Source organism: Poecile atricapillus, chromosome W (genome assembly GCF_030490865.1).
Source record: "Poecile atricapillus isolate bPoeAtr1 chromosome W, bPoeAtr1.hap1, whole genome shotgun sequence".
NCBI lineage: Eukaryota > Metazoa > Chordata > Aves > Passeriformes > Paridae > Poecile > Poecile atricapillus.
Window position 1 is genome coordinate 23,496,523 of NC_081288.1, and position 16,755 is coordinate 23,513,277.

A 16,755-nucleotide genomic window follows, 5' to 3' on the forward strand; every position below is an offset into this window, starting at 1 on the left:
GTAAAGTACTTTTAAAAGAAAATAACTTCAATTTGTAATATTGTAATAAATTTACAAATTCAGATCTTCCTTTACAGAAAGTATTTAGTTTTCTGTAATCTTTATATATTTTATATATATATATATATATTCATGCATTTTAAAGTGCCTTTAAAAACAAAAAGGAAACATCAAAATATTGTTTGGGAAGTTCAGCAGTGCTATTCTCTTTAAAACTATCTTTGAAGGAGCATCTTGCTTTGTGTGTGATTAGAAAAATTAGGCCATGGAAAACAAGCCTCTCTTGTTAAAGGGATGGATTGGCACACGTGCTTTGCATCTGCACGTTCATATTTCTTTTACAACTGATCTGTTAACATTTCTAAAACAACAGGTACTATGCTATCAGATTTCAAAATACTGACATTTTTATAACTATAACTCTGACTTCAAAGTAGCCTTTTGTCAGCAGCATCCGCTTCCAGGGACCAGTGTGTAACGTCTGCCACCATGAATAAGTTCTTAATTTACCCTTGAATTAAACAGCAGTTGTTCTTCAACCCTGTCTTTTCCCAGTAACATTAGAGCAAGACTTGACCGAACTGCATTCCTTTGCTTTGCTTTTCTGTAGCAGTGTGTTGAAGATAAGGTTCAGTGAAACCACATGCACTCTCTTCTGTCTTGTTTTATGGTCCAAAGACGAGTGCAGAGCCAAAATATTGGACTGTTCCTTCACAAGCTCAGTTTGCAATACGGAAAAAGATAGTACGTTCCCAAATGTGGATGAATTAGTACTAAGTGAGGCAAGCCAAGTTGCTGTTCAGTCCAGTGGTTTGTGGGTTTAATCCATAAAAAATTCAAACTTGTGGACTTGGTCCTGATTTAAACTTATGACTTAAGAGGGCAGATAATCTGTTAAGTACAAGATCTTATAAATTCCCTAAACTATCATCCTTGGTCTTCTCCTTTAAAATTTGTGAAATGTGACCATAGATGTTTATTTTATATATTAAGATTGCTTTTGGCAGGTGACTCTTTAAATGAATTTTGCTCTCTTGTTTGTTCATCATGCATCAGAAGATATAAGTAGGAGCTGAAGTGCCCTGCCAGGATAGCTGAGTTGAGCTAAGTACCTGAAAGAGAAATTCTGGAGCTGATGTGAGTGATCACATATATCAAAATATCAGGACTTTAAAATTTCTGACAAGGCAGCAGGGCCGTTCCTTAGTCTGTTCTTGGAAACCTTGAATCCATTTCAGTACAGGTGAAATTGCAGACTTCAGAGTTGCCAACTTGTGCACCAACTGATGAATGGGCACCTGAGCAGAAACATGCTTGAAGAAAGCTGGAAGAAACATATCATTTGGTTTCTCAGGCTCTTTGGAAGCGTCCAGGTAGATGACTTGTGAAATTCTGACAATTTTGAATCAAAAGGAAAAAAGAGCCAATTCTTACTCACCTTAGTGAAGGGAGATTTTACAAGAACTCATTATTTGCAAGAAGCAGGAAGTACTATGCATGCCACACATGATCAGAATTTGTAAATTGTTTTGGATGTGCTAAGGATGCACCAGGTATTTATTCTCTCTCTGAACAGGTAACATTCTTGGAGTCATACGTGATCACCAGAAATTAGTCAACACCTTTCGGATCTTGCGTCGAGCGGGTTATATCAATGAATTCGTTTCCATCTCTACAAATCTGTCTGACAGATGTGTCTACATTTCCTCTGATGGAGGAAGATTGTGCAGGTAAACTTCTTATCAGAATTACCTCACTACTGAACTGGCTATAAACACTGTTCTATGCTGGGCTAAGACTTTCATGGGAACAGATTTAAACAAATTTGAACAAGTTTAGTACGACTTGAGCATCTCTTTTCTCCTTAAATAGCCGTCATTCAAAACAGGCAGAGGTTGGAAGAGACAGAACGGGTTAATGAATATATACATATTTTAGCATTAACTGGCTGTGTGCATATTCTGTGTGCACTTGAAAAAAGCAGCAGTCACAACTACTGGTGGTATTTCACATTATTCATTAATTGAATCTCAGAGTTGAATGTAGTTTGTGGCATGTCAGAGGCTCCAAAATAGTAAATGTACAAACCATCAATTAATCATACCTGGTCAAGAGATCCAGAGTAGTGGCATATTCAGTGAAATCACTTTTCCAGTCAGGGCTAATATGTGTAGTTGGGGAGATGGGAGTAAAGCTTTAAACTTTTAAAATAAAAGCAAGGGAAATCATGTGGATTTGCAAGGCTTTACCAAGTTTGCTTTGTAGCACCCCTCACCCTGCAATTGTTCAGATATCCCTATTAACCATTTAAAAGTGCTTATTAGTCTTCTAACAGTTATTTAGACTTCAGAGGGGACTCCACAAGTATCTTGTAGCTATTTGCTGCTCTTTATCAAAGCAACTTGTCCAAATAGCAACAGCCCTTGACGTTGCCTTCTTGCATGCCATCCTTTGTGTCAGTGTTTTTGTGTGGTAGGGAAGCCTTCAGAGATCCATGTGCTGTTGAAATTTATGGATTCATCAGAGATCACCCACAGTAAATGCCTGTACTTTACAGCATGTAGGCAATTGCAAAATGCAACTTTGCATGTGGACACGTGAGCACAAACTGTTCACTTAGGTTCCTATAAAATCCTTGCAGTAACCACGGTACTAAATGCTGTTCTTAGCTTTGTAGTTGGGGAAATCTCAAATCTTTTAAAGCCAACATCAAAATCTGTAGGAAAAACTTAAAAAAATTTAGTTGAATGATTTAAAGGGGAAAAAATGGCTTTCACCTCAAAATATAAGTCTTGATTTTTTTGATACACATTTTAAATGAATAGTTACTGATTTTATTTATGTGGTTTTATCTGTTAAAGGCAAATACATTTTAAGAACAGTTTATAGAATAAGTTGTGCATAGGCAGGGTTCTTAGTGTAAGTATAAATTAAGTTACCTGTTTAAGTATTTGCTATGGCAATCTTTTTTTTGATATATATATATATATATATATATATTTCAGGCCTTACATAATTGTCAAGAAGCAGAAACCTGCAGTTACAAACAAGCATATGGAAGAACTGGCTCAAGGATACAGGTACGCAATTGAAGTAGACCATACTAATTTTCACCAAGTAAATACTGTGAAGGTGCTTCAGTCAGTCAGTATTTCACAGTCTTGGTTTAGCTAATTAGAGAAGTCTGCTCTCCTATATAAATTCATAATCTCTCTACTGGAGATTTTCTGTTTAAAGTCAAATTAAGGCTGGTGTTCTTATTTTGTTACTGCTGTGAGCTTTGGTGAGTATACAGAACAAATACATCTCACAGCTTCATCTTTCTGCAAGTGGAAGGTTTGAGGCAGTATCATCCTTCTCCTGATTGAAAAATCAAATACCTCACAGGAGTATCAACTTAACCACCCTAAACTAGGCACATTCAGAGTTTTTTAAAAAGTTTTCAAAGTTTCTGCAAATTCTTAGTTTATATATTTTTTAAAAATGCCACACTCACACAAAGGCATTTAAATTTAGCTCTAATTAAATTTCACAAAACTATCACAAAAACGTACATGATTATCCGTATATTTGCTTACATTTACAGTGATGATGAGTACATATGGGAAGATTTTATTTAGTTGTTCAAGTAAGTAACATTCATCTGTCAGACTGTGAAGCAGTGAGTGGGCAACAGGATTATTTAAAAAAACACATTTTTTATCAGTATGTAATATGCACTGAACTTTACATGTAAAAGTATTTATCTGGTTTAACTTTACATATTACAGTCCTTTAATATATACACTAAGTACTTTATGTTTGCAGAAATATAAAACAGTACTTCTTGTGTAATTTTTAATTTATCTGTAGGAATTTTGAAGACTTCTTGCATGAAGGCCTTGTTGAATATTTGGATGTGAATGAAGAAAATGACTGTAACATTGCCCTGTATGAAAATACAATCAATAAGTAAGTATGCATTCAGTAACTGATATGGGAAAATATTTCATAGGGTGACTCTCTGAAATGCAAACATATAAATAATGTTACTATTTTCACATGTACACACTGCTCCCTTGCTAATGGTTGAAACTACTCCAAATGAAAGCTAAAGAAAGAAATCTGTCTGCACACATCCTAAATTATGCATGGGAAGTTACAAAAAATGGTTTAGATTTTGGGAGATCTGTTCTTGCTACTGACTCTCAAAAATACTAACTATATAAAGGTATATCCTTTCTTTCTCTGGATGTGGCTCTTTTTTTTTTGTTTTGATCATTGGGCTGCTCATCATAAATAATTTTACCCAACAGATGTCCAGAAGGCAAATGGTTCCACATGTTGTTTGATTATCTTAGCATATCATGATTATTTAGAAATTTATTTTCTGGCTATAAAGAGACTCTAGACACCTACCTTACAGTAAACAGAGTGCTGGGATGAGACCTTCCCTTTGACTTTTGGATGTATAATAGGTCCTTATAAAAATGTCTGCATCATTATGTGTACTTTTTACCACACATCTTAAAACCATTTTTGATATGTGATTTTAATTCAGAAATATTTCCAGATCTGTTATGTTTTCCACATATTTGAAGGACCTGCTGCAATTTTTTTTACCCTTGTCTTCTGACTGTGATTAAAGAGCCCACATTAAACGAAGGAGTCTTTTAAATTTTTAAGTCCTCCTATCTTTTTACTGGTTTTTAATGTTTCTCTGACAATATCCTGTGAACTGAAGGCTGAATATGAAATGCTAGAAGTTATCTCTGTGAAATGTTTGATCAGTAGATTTATGCAGAAAATTCTTTTTCCAAATAATCTGTCCTGGTCAAGTATTCCTGCAAGCTAATAGAAATACATCATTGATTTCAGTGGAGCTGGGTGAGCCCTTCAATTATCTTTAACCTTTGCTAAATGTAATGCATTAACTATGCTAATTAAATTGCATTGCTCCTACCCAGGCTTTTGAAGACTTTATCACTTTAAGAAATTACTCTTGCATGCTCTTGACTGAGTTCTGTATACATGAGCAAAGAAGAGCGCACACAATTGCTGTAATTTGTGCCAAAATTAAGTAACTTCCACAAAGCACCGGAGCTGAAAATTTAAGTTACAGGACAACTGACTCAGCTAGGAAGGTTAATGGGAATGTATCACATGAAATCATTGTTTAGTCCAAAAGAGGAGGAGAAAGTGAACTTCCAATGGACCAGTGTGAGGAAAGGACTCCACAACAACTGCCAGGAAGCTCAGAAGATTCTTGTATTGTCCATCAATTGTTCTGAGTTTGGCTTCAATGCTAACAGTGGCTAACAGTGCCATAAGTATCTGAGCTTGCATTCTATGAGCACATTGCTCCTTGTGTTTGGTAATGATACTCCCTACATCCTGAATAGTTGAGTTGTGTCCCCCCTTTCCCCAGATGATCATCTTGCATTTTAAATGGTGTGACCATGTTGGTACAGTTTGTTCTGGTAATGCAACTGATACAACCCACTATCTGAAATATCTCACTAACATTCCTACTTTCGTAATAGAGGCTTCTTTTAGCTACAGTATCCTCTCTTTATCTTTCCAATCCTATTAGAGGGGTTTTCTTTGGAGTATTTGCCTCTAATGTGTTCAGTTTTATCCTTAAACATTTGTAACTCTGCTTTTCAAACTCACAAGGTTGCCTTTCCTTTCTTGGGCCTGGTTCTGGCAGTGGCATTTTTGACCTGCAGAAACTGTAAGGTTTGAAGGTCTCCCATTAGCACTCTGGAATACTTCATAAGGTAGTAGAACCTGTGTAGGTTGCATCATCTTTGTTTGAAATAGGATTCACCTCTCTGGAAGAAGACATTTTGTTGAATACCCTATATGCAAACGTTTATCTACTTCTAAGCACTTGTACCCTCTGAAGAAATTTGCAATCAGTAAGTCTCAAGCCTCTGGTTTTATTGTTCGAAAAGTGTCAGCAGTTCTGTGAAGCTTGGCAGAATGGAGGAGGAGCCTCTGCTTTAAGTTTGATTCTGGCTCTTGAGACCATTTTGCAATTACTTGACTGCAGTTTGGATTCACCTATTAGTATTTTCTTAAGACAGGCTTTAGACAACATAGCTGCTTTTTTATCAAGTGGAGAAAAATAGTGGCTGTGCTTTGGTCAGCAGGTAATTTTTAGGTTGTTCAGGTGTATTTGTGATTTATAAAGATTTCTAGGACTGATAGATAGTTTCATTGGCTTAATCCTCAGGATTTCCAGGTCTTTTTTTTCAGCTTTCAGATTTCATTATTCTTCCAGTAGTACATATATCGTTTATCTAAGTTTCTGCTGGCACTTGTCTTCAGTCTGTATGTGCTTGTGGGTAACTCCTTAGCCTTTTTTAGCTTATGGTGCTTGGCTGTCTTTTGAGTGTTGCCATAATAAAGACTTTTCTGTCATTTCCTTGGCAAGATCCTGAAGTTTAGTAATCAAATTAATTTATTTCAAAAATTAAAGTCTTCCAAAAGACTTCCAAGAGAAGTCAAACATGAGATGAGATTTTCAGAATGCATTGGGTTTAGATGTCTGGAAGAAGCAATGTATGCATAAACCCAAGCTCTCTGTAATAAATCCAGGAAAGATAGGCTTTGAATAGGTTTAGTTATAATCATCTGTATTTCATAATTCCCCACTTCCTAATTACTTATCTTGATTTAAATTCCTATCTGCTCCAGCCAAGCATTATTGTACACTTCGTTCTTAGTTATTAGTCTCTCCACTTGCATCCCAAAATGTGCTATGATTTGTCTTTGTTGAGCATGGACTTTCTCTTCTGAAGCTCATGCCAGATAGAACAAATTGTCTCTCTGTCTTTACTCCTTTTCCCTGGCTTTTTACTTCTCATGAGTACTATCTTTTAACAACATAATCACTTCCAAAATATTTGCAGAGCTTTTCAAATAGTGTTGTATTATGTCATGTACCTATGGCATTGGATCTGGTTTGGAGACAGATGTTTTCTCTTTAACTGATACAGCTGACCCTGGAAAACTAAAACAGGTTTTTTAATACCTGAATCTGTTGTGCTCTTCCTTCTTCCATCTCCCCAGTGGATTTCTGGATCTCTGAGATTAGTGATTTGATGAGGAGGGCTCTCATTACATGAGAAGACTTTCCTTAAGGCATTTTGGGTCTTACTGTATAAACTGATGTTTTATTGTCTTACTGAGCTCCCTCAGGTTGTCATTATCTGGAGGCTGTTCCTCCATTACGGAATTTCATAAACCCTGACTTATTTCTCCTTCGTTTCTTCTCATGTGGAAACAAAGCCAAAATAAAGTTGTTGGGTTTTAGTAATAAAAATAAAAATCCTGTAGTGAATCCATGTTTTGAGGTCCTACTGACTTACATTCTCCTGAACAAAATTGAATGTAAAGTGTTATGAGATACTGCTAAATTAAATAAATTCTACTGAAGTTGTTTGTTCACAAGCCTGCCATAATTTGTACTCTTTCTTTTAAGAGATACAACCCATTTGGAGATAGAGCCTTTCACGCTTCTGGGTGTCTGTGCTGGGCTGATTCCATATCCTCACCACAACCAGTCCCCAAGAAACACTTACCAGTGTGCCATGGGGAAACAAGCCATGGGTAAGACTTCACTTTTTATTCCTCTTTGAAGTGTTATTTAGTTTTTGAAGCTATGTAGCAAAAGTGACAAAGAAAAATTCTTTCTTTCCTGGTTCACATAAAAGCTTTGCTAGGAAATGTAACAGAGCACTTCTTTAGCTTTGAGAAAAAAAAGAATTTACCTCTGAAACTTGGAAAGATTAATGTGAAAAAAGTACCAGTCAGTTCTATTTAAGACTATATCTGCAGTTCTTAACACTTAAAAGAAAATTTTAATAAACTGGAACATTTTCACATTTTCTATTGTGTTTTATTGGAAATCATCATAACTTTCAAATTTTCAGCATATCTGCAGGATTGGCAGAGTTGGTTTTTTTTTCTCTCTATGCTGCCATGTGCTGTGTGTTTCCAGACAAAAAAGAGTTAAAAGTATTCTCACAAAGAGAGACAGAGCATAGATTGAGGAGTGTTTCCTTGACTGGTTGAGTAATTGTCGTAAAAATAAATATATCAATAGTTAACATTTACATGAGAGAGTAAGAAGAATCAAGTGTGAAAGAGAGTGGTTAGTTATTTGAACACTTTCCACAGCCATGGTTTAGATTTTGTGCTTTTGTTGTTTTGGATGAAGAGGGTGAGTACTGAAACAAAATCAATTTTCTGATTACTTACTATTTCATTTGACAGTGTCATATCTGGTCATTAAAACCCAACTGTTTTGTAAATTTGCTGCTGGGGGTAATTGACAGCAGTGAAGTTCGAATCCTTTCTTTAATACTCAGAGAAACCAGCATTAAAGTGTCCAAGTCTATGGCCTGTGTTTGAGGCAGAGGAGCCTGAGCAGTCATACATCAATTCAGACAGCTGCATTCAGACTGGTGCTTTACAGGCTGGTTTCATGGCTTGTATTGATGGCTTGCTTGCAAGTTGGGAGCTACAGTAGCACAACTCTGTCTCATGAAGAAACTGCCACTTCAGTTAGGTTTACCAAAGCATTTATTTTGTGCTGTGTGTTCAAAGCTGAAACACTGCACCTTTTGTGAGACTTCTTCAGCAGAATTAATAGCAAAGGAACTGCCTTATGCTGAACCGTCATGTTGAGCACATGAAAACAGAAAATAGCAAGATGCATGTTCTCTATTTAAATTTTTAAAAAGAGAAAGGGTGGGTGGGTGGAAAGAGGAGCGATGCAATCTTTTTCCTTACAGTTCTCCCCCATCCCATTATCTTTCCCCCACCCCTGAGTCTCTATTTTATGACTATTAGTCTCAGAAGGTTTGGTTAGTTACCACACACAGTTAAGCAGGATCAGTGTGTACAGAAAGCCAATTCAGTATCTGTGGAGTTCTTTTGTAGTTTTCTGTGTGAAGGTTTTTTTCCCCGTTTTGTTTTGAGTGTCATTTGCAATTCATTGTCTGTGTTTTCTGAGGTTGGTGTATTCAGCTGCTTTGACCCTAGGTCTTGCACATTTAGCTCCTTGGATACAATCCTCTGACGTTCCTGCTGACGCTAGGAACACAAAAGCCATTGAATATCTTGAGCAATAAAAAAAAAGCCTTTGTTTCAGTTTGTTATGACAAAACACCTGACTCAAAGAAAAAGCAGCTAGATAAAAGTAAATTTTAAAAGTTGGCACATGACTTGAGCTATATTTTGCTCTTCTGAAGTACCTGCAAACACCTGAAGCTTTTTGTAATAACTGCATAGAAAGAAGCCACCATAAGTGGCAATATGTGGAGCAGAGATATTTCTCTATGTTTATTGATCAGATGAGACCTAGAGGGTATTCCCCCCATTACATTCCATTGCACATACTTTTTTCTGTTTATTTTTGTGGAGAGATGTGATGTAGTGCTTCAAACCCCAACCTTTAAGTAACCATTCACCTTTAGTGCTTTCTTTCTCCATGCTGAAATTGCAGAGCAACTTCTCATCCAGCACTGCCATGTGGAAAGTCTCATGTCCAAGTTCCCTGTGTCACTCCCTTGACTGTCAAAACCTGGGGCAGTGAAGGGAGCTCAGGGTTCAGACCGGGAGAGGAAAGCCTTGTGCTTGTCAACACTGACCCACCCCCTCTGACCATATCACAGCTGCTGTGCCACAGCTTTGGACAGTCTTCTCTTTTTTAAGTCTCTTTTTTAAGCAATATCAAGCTGAGGAAAGGCACGAAAGCACAAGTAAGCGGAGAGTGGACATCAGAGATTGCAATGAGGTCTGTAATCCAGTGTCCCTGACAAGTGTTAGGTCCTAAAATAGTAATGTTTCTTCTGGAAAGCATTACATGCCCTGAAAAATACCTCCCTTTCAGGGGTAGATGAGTCATCTTGTTGGAGGACTAGAGCTGCACTTAATGACCAAACTGGATCTCAGCAAAATTAAATTGAAATTAAGCCGCTCACTTTCGGCACAGATTATTTACCATATGTTGCAGGTTGAACTGTAAGACTGAAATGAAGGTAGGTGGTAAATACAACAGCGGCTGCAAAGACCTCAGCTGAATGTTGACACTTAAGTGCAAGGTTGACAGTTGTACCTTAAAATCTCAGAAGCACTTAAGATGAAAATACAAAAGTCTGTACTGTTTGCATTTCATGTGTTGGTAAAATAATGCTTAAGAGGATCAAAGGCTTCTACAGTTAAAGAAATAGCTCTAAACTGGACTTTTTAATTCCATTAAGACATAAAAAACCAGTCAGTTTTACACATTGTACATCTGTGACTGTGTAAAAGCCTAATAAGAGGAATGAAAACATACAGTTTTCCTGCCAGTAATCCCCATATTGCACATGCCCATGTGCTACTGTGTAAGTGATGGTGTGGGTACACAAAGCAAGCTGTACAATCACAGCCCAACTGTGCACTGCAGTTTCAACCCAAATGAACTCAAGTGCTGAGTAAGGAAATGAAGGTTTGGGTGTTGACTGTTACTTTAACCTCTGAAAGAAAAGGAAGGGCACAGATGTTGGTGGCTGAGAGCTTTGATGTAGAAGCTTATCATGAAGCAAAAACTTTAATATTACAAAAAAAGCTTCTTACTGTATGATGTACTTTCTGCTTTGCTTCTGTGAAGTAGCAAAGCCCTTTATCTACTGCTCTGTCTTGTACTATAGCCAGCTGAATGTGTTAAAATTGAGTTAAGAGGATAAATATGCTTCAAGGAACTGAGTGCTGGGGGGTTTTGACAGTTGTGAAAGCTCTTCAGTGGACTGAGAGCTGGAGTCCTCCCAAATTTTGTACAGCTAGCCTAGGGGCACAGAATCTAAACAAACCTCAAAGCAAAACCAGCTTTTGCTGGTCATCACAGCTGGATCTGGATGTGCTGTGGCTGCAGCTCTGTTCTGCCACTGCTCTTTGAGGAGTGTTTGTGCTCTGCGACACGACCTCATTTTGACACCTCTCCTCTTGTTGGTAGTAGGCACAGAAGTGCTGAGGCAGAAATGAGCTCTCCCCCCGACGCCCCCACTGCCAATTTAGTCATAATCTTTTAACCCACTCCTTAATCTTTCTACTGTGAAAAGAGTATTTCTAATACTTAACATCCAGATCACTTAATGTGCGTACTGTGACAATCTGTCTGAGTTGAGTTGGAGCCCCCTTTGCAAGGCTTATCACAGCTTTTAAAAAATATACTTCTTGCTCTCTTGCTTTGTGCTCATATAAAAGGACAGAATCATAGAAAATCCATGGTGAAAACAGGGGAAATAGAGAATTACAGCAATTCTTTTCTTGGCATGTGCAGTAATAGCCCTTTTGGCTCAAGCAGATTGATTTCTGTATCCTTGTTAATTTTGATTGTACAGTTTAATGTTGTTGTAAGTGATACACCAGAGGATTGGATTAATGCTTATTTTAGCTGGCTGTGTTCTGGTGAATTCTCAAAACTTTCAGCATCAGAATAACAATGCCTCATTTATGCTAAATATCAGTAGGTAGTGTTTTTATAGTGATTATTTCACACTAAAGGATACTCAAATGATACTTAAAAAGAAAAAAAACAAACCTGTCAGGAAACAGAAAAAAAAAGAAAGAATGCACACGTGCATTCACAATATATCAAGTACTGAGAAAAGCAAGAAAATGATCTTTGTTGTATCCAGGTCAACCTTGTGTGTTTTGCTTTAACCAGGGCTAATTACCAATGAAAAAAATTGGTTCTTGCTGTTGGGGTAATTATAAATGCGAGTCATTGTGAGCAGGGTTTGTTATGGTGAACTTTAATTATACTTTACTTTTGCTTGGTTGTTTGGCTAGAGCAAACAAGGGCTCTGTTCTTTCAGAGAGAAAACAGAAATAAAGCTAGTGACTTCTTTCATTTCAGCACCCACACAGAGGGCACGTCTCAACACACCAGTCCTCTGCAGAGAGCTGCTGCTTTATTTTAAATAAGCAGATTGTGGTTTCAGGCTGTGGTTTGTTAGCCCAGTTTAGAGAAAGCATTATTTGTATAACCATTAATTCCTAGCAATTAGGAATAATATTGCTGATATTATGGCATGTTTTTTGGCTAATTTATTTCATTTGTGCTCTGGAATCACTCTCTAGTCAGTTTCTTTCCTGCCCTATAGCATATCTGTCATGGATATATATGTATATGTTTTCAATTTGATACAGCATTCATCTCCTGAAGAATAGCCTGAATACAGTTTATTATTGAGGCTCAGAATCTCAGTAATGTCAGTTGCTTCTGGCTCCCAGACAGTAGCAGTTCTGTTAGGCGTATCTGAACCTCTGATAAAAATGCCAGTTTTGGAATATGTGAAACATCTGAAGAGAAATCATTTGCATTACCTGTAATATGTAAAAATGTCATCTGAAATCCTTGATATATAGAGGACTTCCACAGATTGTCACTGGGGTTTAAAGGACACCCTTACAGTGTAAAAGATAAAATTGGTGCTCCAGACTTTATCCTGTCTAACCAGTGAACCATAGCAGGTATAGCATATAAAGATATCAGAGAAGAAGAAAATTGCAAGCAGTTTGAAAGTTAAGTTTGGCATGATTTTCCCTTGGAAAGATTTCTCTCAACATCAGGAAAATGTACCTAAAACATTTAAACTGTGCTTCACTGCAACGTATTCTGAAAGCACACAAATTCTAGATGCAGAGGGGAATAATGGTCTAAACCTGTTGAGTTTTTAATTTGGAAGTATATTTTCCTATCTGTAGACTGGGAAAACCAAGGGGGTTGAGTCAAAAGTACAATGGGAACAATGTCTAACTAAATTCTCAAGAGTATGTCAGGAATATTTAGGTAGGGCCAAGTAGGGCTTTGCAGGGTGGGACTGCAAAGGTCTTCAGTCTTGAGGAATCCAGGCCCTACCAGTTTGTGTCTTACCTGAGACAAAAAATTCTATTCAGAGATGATTCATTTCATTATACAAGAAAAAGACAGAAAAAGAACTGCTTAAAAGCAAGAGACAAGTTAAGCCTGTCAACTCTACCAGATTTTTCTTGTCATTTGAGAAGAAATTCTACTTTGTAGAACCTAGGAAAGTCCAGGCTGTAACAGTTCATTTTCAGACAGTAGCTGTTGGGCTATCTCACCATTCTTGTCCATGGGAAGGGTAGACCTGTTGTGGTTTAGGAAAGTGAACCTAGTGCCAAGGACAGGATAGGTCTTTGGAAATGCCTGATTTTGGAGTTTGATTTTCTAGACATTTAATGTAGATGGGAACTGCAAGTAGATGCATGTAAAATGGGAAGCTGACCTCCCCAGTGAGCAGGTTGGTGTTCAGATATCCTTCCTGGCCGTGTGAAATCTTCCTGATACACTGACTGCCTTGATATTTCCAAGAAAGCAGCCAGGTTCTGAAACTGCAGGAGAAAATGGAAAGGTTTTGAAAGACTTATACCGTAAGGACAAAGTACTGCAGACTATTTAACACTTAAAACTTTAAAATGTTAACTTTTCAGAGTGTAATTTCTTAATTGCTTAGAGACATAGCATAGTCCTGGTACAGCAAACTCCAATAACATATGATTGCCTTAACCTTTGTTCTGCTACACAACGGTTTATGTTTCCCTGCTGGGTGTTAATTATTTTTTCCTCAGATTTCAGGAGACGCTTTGGCATTCTGATGGGACAGGGCCAAAAATTTCAGTCTCAAGCTGGGAGGTGTATACAAAGGGTTGAATTCTGAACTGTAAATTTAAAATTAATTTCATGTAAAAAGACAAATATAGACGTGGACTTCTACTGTAGTCTTTCTATTAATGCTGCTTCTAATTTCAGAAAGTAAATCACTCTTGGCTACTGCTAGTGGTGTGCTTTGTTAATACTTTGTCCCACTCTAACACAGGCTGCTGTTGAACTAATTATTGCCCAAAAAAGGAAGGAAATATGAGGTTGAAGATGAAGAGCTTGATCCACAGTTTCTCTTGGACTCAGTGATAGTCTTTTCTGTTGATTCTCATGAAACTTTGGATCAAGTCTCTGACACACAAGTTGAACTCCACAAAAAAACCCAAACCCAGTAGCTGTGAGAACAATAAAAGCAAACTTCATACTTGCAGGATTCAGTGTTGTGATTGAAAAAGAACATCTTATCTGTATTTAGTCAAATGGCTTTTATTTCTTTTGTTGTTGTTCTTTTTATATTGATGCTTAGGTTTTCTCTGTTCAAAAGAAAATAATTATTTCTGGGAGCTTAAATTAAGAAACTACTTATGTATTTATTACAGTATAATAATGTGAAATTGTTTTGGCTTCGATTATTTTTTTTCGTCTTTTCTTGAAGAATTTCTGTATGATTTTAATTAATTTGCATTTTGGTAATTTTCTAGCCAAACATTTCTAGAAAACTCACTAATGTTCACTGCTTTTGTTTTATTTTTGCATGCAGGTACAATTGGATACAATCAAAGAAACAGGATAGATACTCTGATGTATCTCCTTGCTTATCCACAAAAGCCAATGGTCAAAACAAAAACAATAGAACTGATAGATTTTGAGAAACTCCCTGCTGGACAGAATGCCACAGTTGCTGTGATGAGCTACAGTGGCTATGATATTGAAGATGCTCTTGTCTTAAATAAGGCCTCTTTGGACAGAGGTAAGATCCATCAGCTCTTTCCCACTTCTCCAGTGTGTCTTCCAATATATATTCTAATAAACTTGTTTTCTCATAGTGGTATCCTGTAATAACTTTTATTGCAGTTATGAGCATTAGATCTCCAGTTAAGAAATTGAATTCCCAAGCTGCTTTGAATGCTTTTGTTGGTTTTCTGTATGATTAGTGATTGTAGCTCCATGCATACAGTAGTGTGGTGAAGCTACCAACATGCATATAAACTTCTGAGTCTGAATATTATAAGAAAAAATTGGCTAACTTCTGACCTCAAATAAAAAAGTGGAAATACTTGGTTTACAGAAAACATAAGGCATGAGTTAATCTGTTCTGTTGGGCTTGCTTTTTAGATGTTTACCTGAACCTTTGTTCATTACTAACAGAGAGGTCTCATTATTTCCACCAGTAACAAAAGCAGTAGATGAAATTAGATTTGTGAATGTATTTAGGGAACGAATAGAACCTGAGGCAGTCTGTGTCTTTGTAAACTTGGTGTTCTGAGGGAGCAGTAGCAGTATTGCCTACTTTCCAGGACAAAATGATAGTATTGTGTAAAGCAAAGTAATTTAGTGTTTATTAAGGGCTAAATTAATTACCTGCTTCCTTAAAAATAAATACCAAATCTGTGGTGGAGTGTATTTTAAGTAAAAGTACATAAACACCAAAGGGAAGGCTGACTAACAGAGGCCCATGTTTGTGCATGTCTAGCCTGTCTCATTCTCTCCACACTTCTTCAGCACTTCATGTTAATGCTGCTGAGGGCTGGAGGAGAGTTGCCTGATAACTTAGTCACTCTTCTCTCCCTTTTCTAAATAAATTCCTTTGAGAGCAGGCATAGTGTAATGATCAAATTGGTTTTAGTTTCAGGTGGCCAAAATCAGATTTGTCCATCACTTTATTCCCGTCCCCCAACTCCCTTCCTCCTAGTTGCTAGGCAGCAATAATAGTATTCCTAGACATGTATCTTTGGCATTAATGTCTGCTGCATTTAATTTATGCCTCCTTTTCTAAAACAACAACAGGCATGATTTAAAACTGAATGTTTTCTTTTCTGGTAGACTGGTAGCATTTAGAGGGAGAGCTGTGGTGCCTGTCAGGAATTACTTGACATAATCTGAAGATATAGATGTACTGTATGTGGCCACAGCCGTCTTTCAAATGAACTAAAGTAATGCAAGATTATTAGCAAGCCTTGCTCTTGGCTCTCTGTAATTCTAAATGTGATTAAAGTCTTTAGTATCATGGTTGGTTGCTGTACTTGGAGAGAAATTCCACAAATGATACTTTTCTCATCCAAAACCCACTTGTTTTGTAACAGTACGTATAATTTCAGGTGAGGGGAAAAAAGAATAATGGGTTGATCATACTAAACACTCAGTTAGCACTTTCCTGGTAGACTAGCTTATGCCAGCCACAAACATCAGTAAAGTTCAAGTTTCTTAGAAATCATGAAAAGAATAAGTGCTCCTCTCACCCTATTGCAGTCTCTTCTCCCATATTACATCTTCCTGGAAATCACCAAAATCATTCAAAAGATTTAGTGATTTCAAGAGAAATTATATGTGCATGTGTGTGCAGAGATACAGAAGCAGATCAGCACAGTTCAGAATTGGACTGTAGCCCAGTGTCTAAAAAAAAGTAGCGTACATGATCTGATGTTTAAGTTGTGCACCCCTAGGTATCCGTGTACAATGTTATGTGTATTCAAGCCAATGAATAATCTAACAAAAAATACTTTATATTCCATAGCTCAGATTTTAAATTGATCAGAAAGCATCTTTGAATTCCTAGGCAGATGAGTTTGTGTTCCATTTTAGGTTTTGGAAGGTGTCTTGTTTACAAGAATGCCAAGTGCACACTGAAGCGTTACACAAATCAGACATTTGATAAAGTGATGGGGCCGATGCTGGATGCAGCTACCCGTAAACCAATCTGGCGCCATGAGATTTTAGATGCTGATGGTATCTGTTCTCCAGGTAGGTCAAACTGCATGTTCACTCATGGCATGTTCATAGCCAAAGTGGAAATTATTGTTCTGTTGGTATTTTTTGCACACCTTGTTTTATACTTAGTGTTTTGGGAGTTTTTTTGTCTTGAAATCAACAGTAAT

The 16,755-nt window shown here is 37.1% G+C and overlaps 1 protein-coding gene across 1 annotated transcript in view; it reads left to right on the top strand.

Moving 5' to 3' along the window:
* The window catches only part of LOC131592219 (DNA-directed RNA polymerase III subunit RPC2), a 71,713-nt gene that overhangs the window by 29,612 nt on the left and 25,346 nt on the right, over positions 1 to 16,755 (top strand). Inside the window, exons 16-21 of the mRNA XM_058863600.1 lie at positions 1,577 to 1,730; positions 3,006 to 3,080; positions 3,853 to 3,951; positions 7,469 to 7,596; positions 14,421 to 14,630; positions 16,463 to 16,621. Coding sequence (XP_058719583.1) covers positions 1,577 to 1,730; positions 3,006 to 3,080; positions 3,853 to 3,951; positions 7,469 to 7,596; positions 14,421 to 14,630; positions 16,463 to 16,621 — 825 coding nt within the window. The remainder of the gene's footprint in view (positions 1 to 1,576; positions 1,731 to 3,005; positions 3,081 to 3,852; positions 3,952 to 7,468; positions 7,597 to 14,420; positions 14,631 to 16,462; positions 16,622 to 16,755) is intronic.